Source organism: Bos javanicus, chromosome 3, assembly GCF_032452875.1.
Source record: "Bos javanicus breed banteng chromosome 3, ARS-OSU_banteng_1.0, whole genome shotgun sequence".
NCBI lineage: Eukaryota > Metazoa > Chordata > Mammalia > Artiodactyla > Bovidae > Bos > Bos javanicus.
In genome coordinates this window covers 25,562,770-25,580,359 of record NC_083870.1, presented here as the reverse complement: position 1 = coordinate 25,580,359, position 17,590 = coordinate 25,562,770, and the positions used below count along the sequence as shown (strand labels likewise).

The window sequence follows — 17,590 nt, the reverse complement described above, 5'->3', positions numbered from 1 at the left end:
AGGCGAAGGTGAATTAGGGGTAAAAACTTCCAGTTGTGGGATGTAATGCATATACAGGGTACATAGTCAGTAATATTACAACAATTTTGTATGTCAATGGAATGGTAACTTGTCTTACTGTGGTGATCATTTCAGAATATATAAAAATTGAATCACTGTGTTGTATGCCTTTAATAATGTATGTTAATTATAAGTCAGTTATATAGATTTATATGTGTATATGTATGTGCATGTGTATATACACCCTAGAATGTATGAGGAATATACACATCCTAGAATTAATGAGGAAAAGCAAATTAGAATTTTATGTTGATTTGGAACAATACTGTTACTTTCAGTGTTTATTCATGCATGTTTGAGTCTAAAAATGATACTCTGATAGATATTAATGAGCACCTTTTATTTGTAAGCACTGCTAAAAGCAAAGAAGTGCCAGACTTAAAATTACCACTTGAGTGGCTTCTAATTAGGATTTATTCTGAACAGCCATTATCTAAATTTAAGGATAGGAAATTAGAGAGAAACTGCTAGTTACCACATAAACAACAATTCTACCCTAGATCATTTTCTTTCTAAAAGTGGGCTTTCTTTTAGTGTCTTTTGAAAAGGTTGCCCTTAATATTAGACTTTACAGTGCCAAAGTGATTTGACTACAGCATACTTAGATTTTTGGGATGTCATGTCCTACATCCTGGATTCCCTTAAATCATAGTATTTGAATCTGTTTATGCTCTGTAGGTGTGGGGGTTGGTTCTGGTGTCTGAAGAAAAGCGACTCATCACTGGGGCTTCTGACAGTGAACTGAGGGCTTGGGACATATCTTATCTACAAGAGGTAATTGCTGACTTTCTGATCACGGGCAGGGACATGTTTCAGCAGTTTCATAGTTTTGTTGAATTTAGAAGCAGAAGTAATTACTGAGTACTTACACGTTGTGTTGGAATTTTTTCTTACTGATAACCTGTGACTTCCACACAATTTTTTTTCCTTCATTCTGTGTTTTATTTCTATTCTCATTTGCACTTGGAAGAAGGATAGCTTTAGGGTTACAGCTCTTGGTAATGTTAATGTTTTAGTTTATAGGGCTCTTAGCTTGATATTCCTTGATCTTTGGGTGTCCACAGATGGACTTCAGGATATCTGTGACCCTCTTCTCTCAAACAAATACCTTTGTAGAATTTCTGTATGTTTATATAAATATGTATATTTTGAGAAGATCTATAACTTTTTCTCAGATCCTCAAAGATTTTGTGTGGATAAAAGGTCGTGTACCTTTTATCCAGGGTTTAATTGGGGTGAGATATGTGGTGGTGTATCCAGTAGCCATTCTGATGGGTTCTACATTAGTAGGCTAGAGTTTATCTTTTCTTTATATAAGAAGAAAATGTAACCTCTCATATATTGTGTTTGCAATTTGTAATGCCAGTTTGAATCCTTCCTTCTAGAATATGGTGGATCTTTCACCTAAGATTTTAAAATTAATGAGGTCATCATTTTTTCACTTTGTTATGGAACAATGGTCCTTATACTATGAGAAGTTATTAAAACTAGTATGATGAATAATGTTTTGTTTGTGTTTGATGTAGTCTGTTTTTAATATGTTCTGGTAAGTGTGCTGCCATCGAAGGGATCAGAGAGGTCACTAAATGGAAGTTATCAGTAGCCATGAAGACAGGTTTCTAAGTCATTAAGGGTAAGAGTCACCTCCTAGAACTAATTATTTCACTTTTTATTTTCCCATTTTTATAAAAACAGATTGAAGACCCAGAAGAACCAGAACCCAAGAAAATCAAAGAATCTTCTCCTGGTATACAGGACTCACATGAAGCAGAGGATGGTACCCTTGAGATGGATGAAGCTCCTGAGGATGTAATTCATTTTTGTTTCTTATGTTCAGTTGAGTTGAATGCTGGGAAGGTATTCATTTTAGGGATGATCTTTGTCGCCTGCATTTGGAATCCTGTCTTTTCCGGGGTTAACAGAAGTAACTGTTAAGCTTCACCTTTTCTCTTGCTTCTTCTGCAGCGCATCCTTACATGCAGAAAAGCTGGATCCATAATGCGGGAAGGAAGGGACCGAGTTGTGAACCTTGCAGTCGACAAGACAGGCAGGATTCTTGCTTGCCATGTGAGTATCAGGCTCAGGAGAAAATAACAAGGACTCCGCTGTTCCTTTCAGAGACTCATTTAGTATTTGGTGTGGACGTGAGTTTTTCTTTGGTCCTTTTAAGATTTCATTATGTGGTACCTTGTGGATCTATACTCCCTAGCTTCTGTTAGCATAATAGTAATTACTATTATCACTGTTGTTATTAGCAAACACTGATTAAATCCCTGCTTTTCTAAACAATTTAAAAGCATTAACTTCTTATTTAGTCTTCAGAGGAACACTGTAGAAAGTGGTATATTTCCGCTTTACAGATGAGACGACAATTACAGAGAGATTAAATTGTCCATGGTAATACCAATAGGGAAGAAAAAGAAATGTTCTTACAGAGAAAAAGCTGAATTAACAAGTTGCCTCTCCTGGACTCACATCAGCCTTTTCCTTTTCTAGGGAACCGATTCTGTGCTAGAAGTGTTTTGTATTCTTTCCAAAGAGGAAATTCAGAAGAAAATGGACAAGAAGATGAAGAAAGCTAAAAAGAAAGCAAAGTGTGTTTTCTTAATATTTACTACTAATAAAGTACCCTGGGTGGGCCACATTGTACTGATAGAAAAATTGGGGCTTCCTTAAAGGAATATTTACTCTGTTTCCAGTTACTATTAAATGCTAGGGAAGGTTTTAAGGTGTGCTGGTAGTCCAAGTTGTAATTTCTATGTATAGTTTTATAACTTACCATATTTGTAGATCTTGCATTGAGAACCACACAGAACTAGAAAGACAGCACAGATATTTAAACATAGCTTCTGAATGATTTGGCTTCCCTGATAGCTCAGTTGGTAAAGAGTCTGCCTGCAATTCAGGAGACCCTGGTTCGATTCCTGGGTCAGGAAGATCTGCTGGAGAAGGGATAGACTACCCACTCCAGTATTCTTGGGCTTCCCTTGTGGCTCAGCTAGTAAAGAATCTGCCTGCAATGTGGGAGAACTGGGTTCGATCCCTGGGTTGGGAAGATCTCCTGGAGAAGGGAAAGGCTACCCACTCCAGTAATCTGGCCTAGAGAATTCCATGGACTGTATAGTCCATGGGGGTCGCGAAGAGTCGAACACGACTGACTGACTTTCAGTTTTCTAAAGGATTTAATTCTGAGAGGCTAGCAGTATATCTTCAGTGACAGCAACCTATACAGAAGGGGACTGGATTGCTTGGTGCTGACCTGTGGGACTGTGAGAAGGAAGACTGGTTGGACAGTTACATAATTGAAGTTTAGGACAGTATCACCTTAATTAGGTCATTATAGCTATAGAAATCAGTTTCTCAGTGGTTGAAATTTATCAAGTCTCAAAAAGTCATCCTTTCTTAAATTTTTTATTTGCTAGAGCAGATCTTGTGAGACCTCTGGTTTATTTGACGTGGTTGAGTTGCTAAGTGTAGGCTAATGGATTTTCTAAAAAGTCCCAAAGATAGAGAAGTTTATCAGAAACACTTCAGTGGAATAGTTTGAACTATGAACTCATCCGCAGCAATTTTATGGACTACTGCATTTGGAATCCATTTATTAAGGGTACCTGTTGGATGGAATAATACTTTATATTAATTGCATTGTGGTACACAATGCATTTCTACATACACTTCATTGTTTAATTTTCATGGTAATTTCATGTGGTTAAATGACTTTCCCACACGGTTTGTTGGTCTTGGACCAAAACTTGACTCAAGTAATAGCAAAACTTCTAAAAAAGTTATAGGATGATACTTTTTTTCCTTTTCTCCTTTAGATTAAATTCTTGCAATGAGGAGGAGGAAGACCTTGAAGTCAATGTCAAAATGACTCTGCAAGATGAAATCCAACGGGTAGCTAATATCAAAACTTCTGCCAAAATCAAGTGAGTGAAAATGTAGTAGCTGAAGTATCTGAAGTGTTGTAGAAATAGTAACCTGCTAAGTTGTATCAGCTTTTCATCCTATTTGTAAGCAGTCGCTACAAATTATATCTGGACACAATGGTTGTGGGACTCAGTTTCTCCTGCTCACCATGGCCTCACTTATTCATCGTCTTCTATGCTTCATTATGATAGCCTTTTATCTTTTCATTTATAGTTCTTTACTGCTGCTAATTACAAAGAAAAATGGATAGCCCGTGTTCCAAAAGGATTTTAGGTCACTTAGAAAATATACACAGAAACAAATCAGATCCAGTATCTGAGCTCAGGTTTCTTGGACTTGGTCTGTACTTGACTACTGTCCAATATTCAGAGCACTCTTATAAGTAAAATCCTTTACACTTGTTAACTTACAAGTGGAGAGCATTGCAAAGCCTTTCTCCTGAAAAAAAGTTAATGCTGAAATGAAGATGGTTGCTGGAACATTTGAACATATGTGAATATTTTCTCATGCAGATCCTTTGACTTGATTCATACTCCTCAAGGAGAGTTAAAGGCGGTTTTCCTGCTGCAGAACAACTTGGTGGAATTATATTCACTGAATGCTTCCACGCCGGGTCCTCAGCCTGTCCGGACAAACAGAATTACCATTGGAGGTCATCGCAGTGACGTGCGGACTTTGTCATTCAGCTCAGACAATATTGCTATCCTTTCAGCAGCAGCTGATTCCATTAAGATATGGAACAGGTTTGTGAAGTGATGCCCTTCTGTAGCTCTACTCAGTAAAGTTTTCTTCCCTTTGAGTTAGTTTTTAGTACTCTTGATGATTAGTTTTTCTTAGGGCCCTAAATACAGTCCCTTGAAAATGTATTTTTAGTGCATTTTGACTGTAGACCTGTGGAGTTTAGAGTAGGAAAAATTGCCTTTTTAGATTTGGTGCAAAAAATGCAAGTTTCTTCCATGTCTAAAGCTTATTGCTGTACTTGGTTAGACACAAACATATCACCTACTCTAAATTCAAGTAGGCTTAGTGCTTTCCAGTAACTTTATCTTGATTTCTAATTCCTCACTTTCCTAGATGACTCTCATACCTCCTTACTTCTCACATCTCACACCTCTTGCCCTTTTAAGCTGATGACCTTGTTTCGTTGTTCACTGAAGAAATCAGTTCGGTTCAGTCGCTCAGTTGTGTCCGACTCTTTTGCGACCCCATGGACTGCAGCATGCTAGGCTTCCCTGTCCATCACCAACTCCCAGAGCTTGCTCAAACTCATGTTCATTGAGTCGGTGATGCCATCCAACCATCTTAGCCTCTGTCGTCCCCTTCTCCTCCTGCCTTCAATCTTTGCCAGCATCAGGGTCTTTTCCAATGAGTCAGTTATTTGCATCAGGTGGCTAAAGTAATAGAATCATCCAAAAACATTCATATGCTCCCATTACAATTGGCAATTTAGCTGCATCTGTATCACATAATCTTTCTTCCTATGACTGATGGTGCTCCTAACCAAAAGTTAATCACAACCTATATATCTACTTCTGGCAGTTTCTCTCCCTCTCTTGCATCATTAATTTTCCTTCTCTGTTGGGTCATTCCTCTCAGTATAAAGATCTGAGGTGGCCCTAGTGGTCAAGAACCCGCCTGCCAATGCAGGAGACATTAAAGAGACTCGGGTTCAATCCTTGGGTTGGGAAGACCTTCTGGAGGAGGGTGTGGCAACCCACTTCAGATTTCTTGCCTGGATAATCCAGTGGACAGAGGAGCCTGGTGGGCTACAGTCCACAGGGTTGCAAAGAGTCGGACATGTCTGAAGTGATTTAGCACGCATACATGCATGCTATAATATCTCCCATCTTAAAAGAATATGCTGTCTCATCCTTACCTCCCTCTCCAGTTATTTCTCCCATCCGCTGATCCTTTTCTTCATCAGGCCTTTATCCCCACCATTTCACCAAAGCAGCTCTTGTCATCTCATCAGTAGTCTTCATGTTTTTAAATCTAGTGACCGATAAGCTTTGTGTGACATCCTCCTTGAATTGGTAACTTTTCTCCTCCTTGAAACACTGAATTTCATTACTTCCTCTTCTTCTGCTGGCTGGTTCTCCTCAGTCTTGGCTGAATCCTTTGTACTTTACTGACCTGTAAATGTTGAAATGCTTCAGAGCAAAGTTTTTGAACTTTTTCTCTCTCTTCACTTTCTGTGCTCTCTAGTCAGATGGCTGTCTGTGCTAATGACTCATAAATTTGTGTCTCTAGCCTCAGCCTCTCCCTGAACTTCAGACTCTCATTCCAAATCCTTTTTGTATCACCCCTTGGATGTCTAATTAGGCATCTCAAACTTTTATGTCCAGACCCCATTTGTGATCTTCATTTCTTCAATAGCTTCCTCACCCTCTGTTCCTACAGACTTCCCCATCTTAGTAAATAACTACTTCTTGCAGTTAAAAGCACAAATCCTTGTAGCCATTTTCTTGATTTTCTCTCTCATGTCCCATGTCCAGTTCATTAACAAAACCTGTCAGCTCCACCTTCAAAATGTACCTGAAATTTCAACCACATCTCGTCACCTTCACTGCCACGATTGGGTTCAGACCACCACCATCTCTCATCTGGATGGTAATAGCTTCCTGACTGGTGTCCATGCTTCCTTACTTGCTCCCTGTGGTCTGTTCTCAGCGTGGCAGCCAATGTAATTTTTTTATCATGGAAGTTCCATCACTTCCCAGAGCTCCATCTAACGCTAACTGGAAGTCACAGTCCTTAGGGCTGCTGTCTCACCACTCTCGCCTTCTCCACTGCAGCCCCTGGCCTTTTCACTACCCCTTCCAGGCAACAAGAACGTGCCCGTGCTGTGGCCCTCGTGCTCCCTCTTCTTTCTTCCTGGAGCCAGCTTCCCATTCGGCTGCAGGCCATCCTCCCTCTGCTGTCATCGCATGGCCACCCTGCTGTTCCCTGCCTCCCCTCGCACTGTGAGCCCCCTTCCCCCAGCTCTGTGTTTCTCCACAACACCTGCTAGCCCCTGAGATACCCATACACATCTTACTTCCGGAGGATGTTAAGCTTTATGGAATTCGGAATCTCTTGTGTTTAACTCGCTGTCTCATCTCTAGCACCTGGAACAGGACCTGGCATTCAGTACATACTGGAGGGAGTGGGTATTTGCTGAATGGGTGAATGTTAATGGTCCACTAAAATGAACTTGACTTGTAGGGATATAATATGCTAATTTGACTTAGTCCTCTGGGCTCACACACTTCTTTGTAGCAGCAGATCGGGTTCTCTTGAACCGAGCAGATGGCTTTTTTAAACTCTGTTTTTGTAGAATCTGTTCCTTAGGATTGGGAACCTCCTATAAAGAAAACAAAGTTAGGGGCCATTTACTATTTTCTCTCTGACTATAATTAAGTCAAGACTCTGTCTGCCAATGCAGGGGACATAAGAGACAGGTTCAATCCCTGGGTCGGGAAGATCCCCTGGAGGAGGGCATTGCAACCCACTCCAGTATTCTTGCCTGCAGAATCCCATGGACAGAGGAGCCTGGTGGGTACAGTGCATGGGGTCACATGAGTTGAACACGACTGAAGTGACTTAGCACACACGCGTTCAGACTTTGTCCTCTCTTGTCGACCATTCTGTGTGGCTAAGTAGGTATTAATATTAAATGTGCATGCTGCCTTCGCAGGTGGAGAAGCAGGCTCTCTTTACTCCTTCTCCCTCACAGGTCTACGCTGCAGTGCATTCGCACGATGGCCTGTGAATACGCGCTCTGCTCATTCTTTGTGCCTGGGGATCGGCAGGTGGTCATAGGGACAAAGGTAAACAGACTTTTCCATGGATTTAGGGGACTTTTCTGCTCAATAGTCTTTAAGTTGTTTAAGAAACTTGCTTCCTTAGCATATGGGAAATGTATTAGAGCTGGATAATATGAGAGTGTGATAGTTAATTGCCCTTTTTTTTGAGGTTTTTATTTTTTTTTAAGTTTTGTTTTTTTTTTTGGTAAACCAAACCATATGTTAAATTATGAAGAAAATTAAAATCATGACCCAAGATAACTATCATTAACAATTTGGCGATCAGCCTTTCGTGCATATTTTTATAAGCACACATGTAATTGTGTTTTGAGAAGATTAATAAATACATTAAATACCAGCATCAGGTGTGGTAGATAGACGCATTCAGTAAAGAGAGACCAAGTGACCAAATCTTCAGCTGTAATCACATGGGAAGAGAACCTGAGGGAATGCACAAACATGGATTTGGATTCAGATTCTTCCCCCTAAAAAATGGGTAACTTGGAGCAAGTTGCATAAACTTCTCCTAGTGTGTTTCCTTATCTGTATTAGGACATGATGGCACTTGCTTTTTGACAGAGCCTCTTGCGCCAAATTGCCTAGGTTTGAATCCCAGCTCGTCTACTCAACTAGCTATGAGTTGGGCAAGTTACTCCACCCTGTAAGCTTTGATATCTAAAAGTAAAAAGACTGCCTCACAGTCTGCAAAGCAGTTAGCACAGAGACTGGCTCCCAGAAAATAACGAATAAGAGCTGGCAGTAGAAGTAGCATGAATGGTGATAGTCGGAGTTGTAGTGGGAATAAAGTGTAATAGGTCTATGGAATATTTTGAAAAGTGCTTTGCAAGTATTTGTCATTATCTCCTTAAACCAATGCCATATGTGCATTTTTATTAGAAAACCTGTTATCACAATGGATATTTTTTTTGCCCCCCAAAAAGTATAAAATAAGTTGGAGAGAGTTCAAGAGTCAATGTCACAGAACATTAAATTTTAGTTAAAAGTACCCTCATTTTTCATTCATTCACCAAATGTTCATCCACTATTAATCGTTTAAAAAACTGTTTGTATGACTCAGAATCCCTAGCCTTGTCTCTGTGCTAGGCCGTTAACATACATTATCTCATTTAATCCCCACAACTGGTTAGAGAGGTTGTTAATATAAACTCCATTTTTCAGATGGAAAAATGGGCTCATGGACATGAATTTACTCATAGTCAGAGTTAGAGAGAGGCAGCCCTGGGAGGCATGTCTTCTGCTTACATTCTTCCCACCGCATGTTTACAGACTCAGCATACAGCGGGCTTGGCCACTGTGTGCGTTCTGTTCTGTGCTGGCCCCAAGACCACAGCATATACAGGGTCTAAAGAGGAAGTGTGGCTGATAGTTTTCTAAACTACCACGATTTTTTTTTCCAAGTTCATTGTCCTTAGCATTGTAGGTGGTATTTATTACTGTCAATGTATTCTAGAGGGGAAGCCAAAACTAGATGGAGAGGACTTGTTAGTCCACCTAAAGGACTGATTACATTTTTAAAGGTTTTTAAATCCCCCATTTGCTGTTATGTTTACCCTGATACACCTCTGGCCGCGGTATTTCCCATTTGAAGTTGGGGGACCAGTGGAAGTGACAGGAGTCCTGTAGTACAAGGTTGTAGCATTCCATAGTTGCAGAGTATAGTGACCCTGCCAAGATTAGACCGGTATGTCCGTAGGAGATTTAACAGCGCTTCTTCACAGAGGAGTACAGTGGGTAGACCATGGAAGCCGTTTCCTGAGCACTCGGCCACATCGTTGCTGCTTGGTTATGACACTGTAGATAAGCATCGTGGAGGTTGCGGGTGTGTTCATTTTGTGTCTTCCATAGACGGGGAAGCTGCAGCTTTATGACTTGGCCTCAGGAAATCTGCTGGAGACAATAGACGCACACGATGGAGCCTTATGGTCCTTGTCTCTCTCTCCAGATCAGGTAACTGAACCAGATGTGACGATCTGGACTTGAGTACTCTTGCTGCACGTCCCATCTCTTATATCAAGTTCTGCTGCTGCCTAACAGGAATTTAAAGAAAGTCCACTCTTTGTGTAATCTCTATATATGGTGCCATATTTTGTGCCTGATAATACGAAGAGCTGTCACTATGATCTGAATTTTTGTTCAGCTGCTCTTGATCATGAGCTACATGACATGACAATATTTATCCTCCTACATTACCAGTGATTTGTGATACTTCTTAAGAGGAAATATTTCCTTGGGCAGTGCGGTACAGAGGTTAGAGCAGTCTTTTCTGCTCCCCCTTCAGTCTATATATCCATGACTATACAAGTCTAGTGGTTTTTAGTCAGTTTGTGAGCCTTTTCCAGTCAACAGCAGTGTGTTTCCTTTCAAAGGAGTCACTGGAGACCTCAAGTGGTGCTATTTGTTGCTCAGAACATTTTGAGATTTTTTTTGACAATACCTGAAGGGATTGTGGCCCATTTATTTGAATGTCCTCAGTAGTGGCAAATCTGTATTCCCTGAAAGTAGATATTTTTGGGAAAAAATGGAACCTGGAATTTAGATTGAGTAATGCCATTGGGGGCAGAAATAAAGCAGCATTTAAAATGTAAATAGTAGTTAGCATCTTGGGTTTGTGGCGTGTTCTGTTTTCCAAAGTGTTTTCATATCCATCATGTCATTTACTATTATTTTCACAACACTTTTATAAACTAGGTAGTCTTTCTCTCTTTAGCAACACTAAGCATCATTGTAAGGTTTTTCTTTCTGTGTTACAGATCTTTGAAACGGCAGAATAGACATTTGAGGTCCAGTTTTCTTACTCCGTGTTCCTTATACTTTACACTAACCCTAAAATGTGATGAGACCAGTTTAATACTTCACAGCAAATTCTTTTGACTGTTGCATTACCCTGTAGTAGTTGTTGAGTCTTTCTTCCTGACACTGAATGAAAGTGTAACTAGAACTTTACATCAGTTGTCATCTGACTACATGAGGCACTGCTAGGAGTTAGTTCTCAAATAAGACCTGTGCAGGCAGCCCTAAAAGAACAAGAAAGGGGGTTAAGGAAAAACCACACATCTTAATTCTTGTCCCATGCCTTAAATAAAAATGGTCTTTTGTATTATTTTGAGGTGTCTTACCAGTTTCTGCATATCAATAGCCTCAGATATGCAGATGACACCACCCTTATGGCAGAAAGTGAAGAGGAACTAAAAAGCCTCTTGATGAAAGTGAAAGTGGAGAGTGAAAAAGTTGGCTTAAAGCTCAACATTCAGAAAACGAAGATCATGGCATCCCGTCCCACCACTTCATGGGAAACACATGGGGAAACAGTGGAAACAGTGTCAGACTTTATTTTTTGGGGCTCCAAAATCACTGCAGATAGTGACTGCAGCCATGAAATTAAAAGACGCTTCCTCCTTGGAAGGGAAGTTATGACCAACCTAGATAGCATATTCAAAAGCAGAGACATTACTTTGCCAACAAAGAAGGCTGAGTGCTGAAGAATTGATGCTTTTGAACTGTGGTGTTGGAGAAGACTCTTGAGAGTCCCTTGGACTGCAAGGAGATCCAACCAGTCCATTCTGAAGGAGATCAGCCTTGGGATTTCTTTGGAAGGAATGATGCTAAAGCTGAAACTCCAGTACTTTGGCCACCTCATGTGAAGAGTTGACTCATTGGAAAAGACTGATGCTGGGAGGGATTGGGGGCAGGAGGAGAAGGGGACGACAGAGGATGAGATAGCTGGATGGCATCACTGACTCGATGGACGTGAGTCTCAGTGAACTCCGGGAGTTGGTGATGGACAGGGAGGCCTGGCATGCTGTGATTCATGGGCTTGCAAAGACTCGGACACAACTGAGCAACTGAACTGAACCAGTTTCTGTACTAAGATACTTTTCTAACAGAAATGTCCTTTGATTTTCAGCGTGGCTTTGTGACAGGTGGTGCAGATAAATCCGTCAAGTTCTGGGATTTTGAGTTGGTAAAAGATGAAAACAGTACCCAGAAAAGGTGAGTAGACTTTTTTTTTTTTTTTAAATTTGTGTCCATTTGTTGGAGTGAAAATGAGGCACCACTGAATGGGTTTTTGACGCATGTATTTCTGTTGAGCTCTAGAAGGTCTTGGGAGACTTTGCCTCTGTACTCATTTTTCTTGATGCTTTCCATGATGCTAGGCTTTCTGTGAAGCAAACCCGAACCTTGCAACTAGATGAAGAAGTTCTGTGTGTCAGTTACTCTCCCAATCAAAAGCTGTTGGCCGTGTCTTTGCTGGACTGTACTGTAAAAATTTTCTATGTTGACACTTTAAAGGTACGATGGTTATGCCTATGGGTATTTTCTTTCTGACTGAACTTGGGTTGAGACTATAGAGTAGTGGCCTTGACTATTTCCAGCAGTAATATCTTTTTGAAAGCTGGTTTGTGAATCAAAACATTGCAAGTGCACTAGGAAGGCTGGATTTCTGAAAGAATCCTTTGGTTCATAAATTTTGTTTAAAGCAAGTTATATTTCACATGTTCAGAAAAATCTGTGGACAAGAAATCCTGTTGCAGCCAGTAGTTTTAAGAGAACTGCTCGCTGTCCTAGGCAATGATCCCACATTTGGCAGTACCTCAGGATCATTTGGGTTGCTTTTAAAAATATGGATTACTGGGCTCTACATCCAGAGTCTCCGTGGAACTGTATTAGGCCTGGAGGTATTGTTGTGAACCAAGTGCTCCCCAGACTCTTTAGCTAAGAGATCCAGAGAACATCCCTGTGCTGTGTTCTGACTGAGGGAGTAGGCCTCAGCAGCATCACAGGCTCCACTCTACTGCAGTGTTCTTGGCAAGAGCATGTAGGGCTTTATGCTAAGTTGTATGGGTACAACCTTCAGTGGTTTGTCGTCTTCTTTGAAACACAGACATAAAAACAATTCAGGACAGTGTTTAGCACTGTATTTAAGGTTATAGTTTAGATCTACATATAATAAATTATGCCTGCATTTTATAGATGGACATAAGTTGTTTATATTCTTTTTTTTTTTTTAATATTTAGTTTTTTCTCTCACTATATGGACACAAACTGCCTGTAATATGTATGGACATATCTTATGTAAGTAAAATTTAAATAGTGTCTCAGTGACAAGTTATCTTTTCTAAAGTGCTTTGTTCGTTCTTGGCTTGACAGCTTCACTTCAGTGTTTTTCAGTCTGGTATATAACTGACTATCCTAAAAAAATTACAAAAGTATTTATTATAATCATACCTTAAGTATATATTTCTTTAATTGTTTTAGGATGTTTTCACAGATACCTGAATTAATCCTCTTAACTAACTACCTGGTTTGGATTCCCCAAATAGTATTTTCTTGTCTAAAGGACTATAATTGGTAGAATACCCTAAATTGTGAAGGACTTTCAAAAATGCATCCCTGCTTTGTTCTGAAGTATAACGTTCATAAGAAAAATGGAACTTTGCAATATTTATGGTATTTTTCACTGTGTATACTTTTAGTCTCTTGACCAAAGTCATATGTTTTGCAGTGTCTAGTTATGAGTGGCAGTATGGAGGGGTGGGATGGTGTGGGAGGTGGGAGGGAGGTTCAAGAGGGAGGGGACATATGGCTGATTCATGTTGATGTATGGCAGAAACCAACACAATATTGTAAAGCAATTATCTTCCAATTAAAAATGAAAAAAAATCTAGTCTGTGTAAAAGGAATTGGCCCCCGCCCTACCTATCTGCACTCAGTGCATGAACAGAATAAATTGGTGTCAGAAAATATTTTTCTTCTTACGTGGACAGCCATTTGAACTAGGTGCTAAAATAGAAGAGAAACAGCGATAGGAGACATGGCATAAAAATGTCTAGGTTGTAAGCATTCTAGTAGCTTCTTTCCCAGGCTCATTCTTCTCTTTTCCTCTTTTCTCTGCCCCCAACTCTGTCAAACTCTGTGACAGAGATTAGGGAGTCTTTATTCTATCAATTTTAACAAAGTAAACAGATAACCTACATCAAAGCACAACACTGCCCTGTAGCAGGACCAGAAACACCTGAGCCACACAGTTCTTGCTCACTTAACAAGCTTTTTAAGTAGATTTGTAGGTAAAAGCAGGGATATGGGTGCTCTTGATACAGAGATGAAATTAATTTTTTGGCACTGACATTGACATTTTTGAAAGAAATGGGATAAATGTTCTGGTTAACTTTTCTCTATCTAATCAGGGTTTCGGATGAACTAGTAACGTTTCACTTCTCTTCCTTCTAGGATGGAGCACTGATAGCAACTGGCTCTGCAGACAGGAACGTGAAAATCTGGGGTCTGGACTTTGGGGACTGCCATAAGTCTCTGTTTGCACATGATGACAGGTAGATGTCATCTTTTCAAAGACCTCCTGTTGAGTTACCTATCAGTGTCATTTCCTGGGAGCATCTTTTAGTGTTCTCAGATAGTCAGAAATTTAAAATTCTATTAATAAAACTCTAGAACTAACTGTCCAAAAGTGATTTATGTATGTTTAAGACCTTAATAATGAGGAAATTGATGACGTTTGAGTATTTCTCTCACTTTTCAGTGTGATGTACCTAAGGTTTGTGCCCAAGTCTCACCTCTTCTTCACTGCTGGGAAAGACCGTAAGATTAAACAGTGGGATGCAGACAAATTTGAACACATACAGACTCTAGAGGTAACCTCTTGCCTACTTTGATGTGCTCAGTACTTCTTTTAAGGTTGAGCATTGATTTCCCACCAGTGTAGCAGTCTATGAATAAGGTATTCTCACTCAGGATTTTTGGTTTTGTCTTTACTCTCTGCAGGGGCACCACCAGGAAATATGGTGCTTGGCCGTAAGCCCCAGTGGGGACTACGTTGTATCATCATCCCATGACAAATCTCTGAGACTTTGGGAGAGAACCAGGGAGCCTCTTATTCTTGAGGAAGAAAAGGAGATGGTAAGGACTTCAGGCTTGGTAGGTATCAGTCCCTGACACGCTGACTCGGCTGAAGGTTCCTGTCTAGTTCTGCCACACCTCACATTCAGTGCTAGTCCACTGGCCTCCAGAAGATGTTTCCAAGACTGCCAACACCACTTGGGTAGCCCAGTGGAGATAAAGATCCCAGGAGGGGGTTAGATTGTGAATGAAGCAGCTTCTCACTGCCTTACTTCACATAATGATCATGTTTTATCTTTGAAATTAATTCATATCCATCTCTTGACAGCAAAGGGAAGCAGAATATGAAGAGAGTGTGGCCAAAGAAGACCAACCAGCAGTAAGTAGATCTTCCGGGATCCTCATACTGTGCCCTGTCATTTTCTTACTGGCATTTACTGTAATTTCAAGAATTTCTAATGGAATTAGAACTGGGGCTAGATGCCAAAGTCATCTGCAGCTGATATGAGAAAGAATCTGTGTAGTCCTTCTTAATTTAGCTGTATATCCTGATTTTATGGGACAAATGACTTGGTATTAAATGATTGTCATTCTCGCTTTTTTTTTTTTTTTTTGAGGGAGGCTTTAGGGAACTGTTTCACTGTAAATCAAAAATCAGAAAGAATTGAGAAATGAAGCAATCTCTTTAATCATGTGTTGTAGAGCAGAGTATTCTTATGATAATGCATGTAACACATTTAACATAGTGTCTGGCACTTACTCCTGGAGAAGAGAATGGCAACCTGCTCCAGTATTCTTTTCTGGAGAATTCCATGGATAGAGGAGCCTGGTGGGCTACAGTTCAAGAGGTCGCAGAGTCGGACATGACTAACACTTTTCACTTTCTTTCCCTGGCACTTACTAATTTCTCATTTACTGGTAGCTGATAACACAATGTAACAACAGTCATCATAACATAGTATGTCTGTTCTTTTCTGGATATAAGATTAATTTGTTGGTTCTTTAACACCCATCAGTGTTATGTTAAAAGGATCTCTTTGTTTCTGGCAGGTTCCAGGAGAGACTCAAGGTGACAATTACTTCACTGGAAAGAAAACTATTGAAACAGTCAAAGCAGTAAGTTGATATAGAATGTTGTGTCTCATTTTAATTTCTTATTTCCAAAAAGTATTTTATTAAAATCTAAAGAAAAACAAAGGAAATAATTACAAGAAATAAAATAGCATGAAATTGCCCTGTTCCCATATTTGACCCTAAAATCACCAAATAAGCTTTAAGAGCCCCTAGTCTAATCTCTTTACTTGATGGCAGAAGTTCTCAGAGTGGAGCCCCCAGACCTACTGAATCTGAACCACAGGGGAGGGGTTAGCAATAAGTGGGGTTTTTTGTTTGCTTTTTTTATTATAAACATTTTAAAAATTGAAGTATAGTTGATTTACAATGTTGTGCTAACTTCTGCCGTATAGCAAAGAGTTTCAGTTGTATACATTCAGTTCATATATATGTGTATACACACACATTCTTTTTCATATTCTTTTCCATTATGGTTTATCATGGGATACTGAATGTAGCTCTCTGTGCTATACAGTAGCATTCCATATGCAGTAGCTTACATCTGCTAACCCCGGCTTGCCACTCCATCCCTTCCCCAAAGCAGCTATGAATCTATCCTCCATATCCATGAGTCTGTTTCATAGATAGCTTCGTTTGTCATGTTTCAGATCCCACATATAAGTAATATTATATGGTATTTATCTTTCTCTTTCTGACTTACCTAGTATGATAATTCCTAATTGCATTCATGTTGCTGCAAATGGCATTATTTCCTCCTTTTTTTATGACCGAGTAGTATTCCATTTTATATGCGTACCACATCATCTTTATCCATTCATCTGTCATTGGACATTTAAGTTGTTATCATGGCTTGGCTTTTGTGAATAGTCCTGCTATGAACATAGGGTTGTGTGTATCTTTTTAGATTACAGTTTTGTTTGATTGTATGCCCAGGCGTGGGACTGCTGGATCATATGGTAATTTGATTTTTAGTATTCTGAGGAACCTCCATACTGTTTCTATAGTGGCTGAACCAATTTACATTTCCACCAACAGTGTAGGAGGTTTCCGTTTTCTCCACATCCTCTCTAATTGTTATTTGTAGAGTTTTTAATGATGCCCATTCTGACCAGTGTGAGGTGGTACCTCACTGTAGTTTTGATTTGCATTTCACTGATAGTTAGCAGTGTTTGGCATCTTTTCTTGTGCCTATTGACCATCTGTATTTCTTTGGAGAATGTCTCTTTAGATCTTCTGTCCATTTTTTGATGGGGTTGGTTGTTGTTGAGTTGTAGGAGATGTTTGTGTATTTTGGAAATTAAGCCCTTGTTGATCACATCATTTCCAGATATTTTCTCCCATTCTGTAGGTTGTTTTTTGTTTTTGTTTTTTATGGTTTCCGTTGCTATGCAAAAGTCTGTCCCATTTGTTTTTTATTTCTATTGCCTTGGGAGACTGACCTAAGAAAACATTGGTACAATTTATGTCAGAGAATGTTTTGCCTATAATCTTTTCCAGGTGTTCCATGGTGTCATGTCTTATGTTTTAAGTGTTTAAGACATCTTGAGTTTACTTTTGTGTATGGTGAGAGGGTGTGTTCTAGCTTCGATTTACATGCAGTTGTCCAACTGGCCAACACTTGCTGAAGACTTTCCTCACTATATGTTCTTGCCTCTTTTGTTGAAGATTAGTTGACTGTGTATGTATGGGTTTATTCTGAGTCTCTGTCCTGCTCCATTGACCATCTGGAACAGTCTTTGTGCCGGTACCATACTGTTTTGATTCCTGTAGCTCTGTGCAAAAGAATTGTCTGAAGTCTGCCTCCTGCTTTGTTCTTTTTCTTCAGGATTGCTTTAGCAATTGTGGATCTTTATGGTTTCATATAAATT

The 17,590-nt window shown here is 39.7% G+C and overlaps 1 protein-coding gene across 3 annotated transcripts in view; it reads left to right on the top strand.

The window, feature by feature from the left end:
* The window catches only part of WDR3 (WD repeat domain 3), a 38,840-nt gene that overhangs the window by 11,287 nt on the left and 9,963 nt on the right, over positions 1 to 17,590 (top strand). For all 3 annotated transcript variants that reach the window (XM_061409704.1, XM_061409697.1, XM_061409711.1), the window contains 16 exons: positions 739 to 834; positions 1,756 to 1,869; positions 2,026 to 2,127; positions 2,557 to 2,654; positions 3,882 to 3,989; positions 4,503 to 4,733; positions 7,706 to 7,799; positions 9,642 to 9,743; positions 11,701 to 11,786; positions 11,951 to 12,086; positions 12,813 to 12,869; positions 14,025 to 14,125; positions 14,332 to 14,443; positions 14,574 to 14,708; positions 14,977 to 15,027; positions 15,699 to 15,764. In XM_061409704.1, coding sequence (XP_061265688.1) covers positions 739 to 834; positions 1,756 to 1,869; positions 2,026 to 2,127; positions 2,557 to 2,654; positions 3,882 to 3,989; positions 4,503 to 4,733; positions 7,706 to 7,799; positions 9,642 to 9,743; positions 11,701 to 11,786; positions 11,951 to 12,086; positions 12,813 to 12,869; positions 14,025 to 14,125; positions 14,332 to 14,443; positions 14,574 to 14,708; positions 14,977 to 15,027; positions 15,699 to 15,764 — 1,689 coding nt within the window. The remainder of the gene's footprint in view (positions 1 to 738; positions 835 to 1,755; positions 1,870 to 2,025; positions 2,128 to 2,556; positions 2,655 to 3,881; positions 3,990 to 4,502; positions 4,734 to 7,705; positions 7,800 to 9,641; positions 9,744 to 11,700; positions 11,787 to 11,950; positions 12,087 to 12,812; positions 12,870 to 14,024; positions 14,126 to 14,331; positions 14,444 to 14,573; positions 14,709 to 14,976; positions 15,028 to 15,698; positions 15,765 to 17,590) is intronic.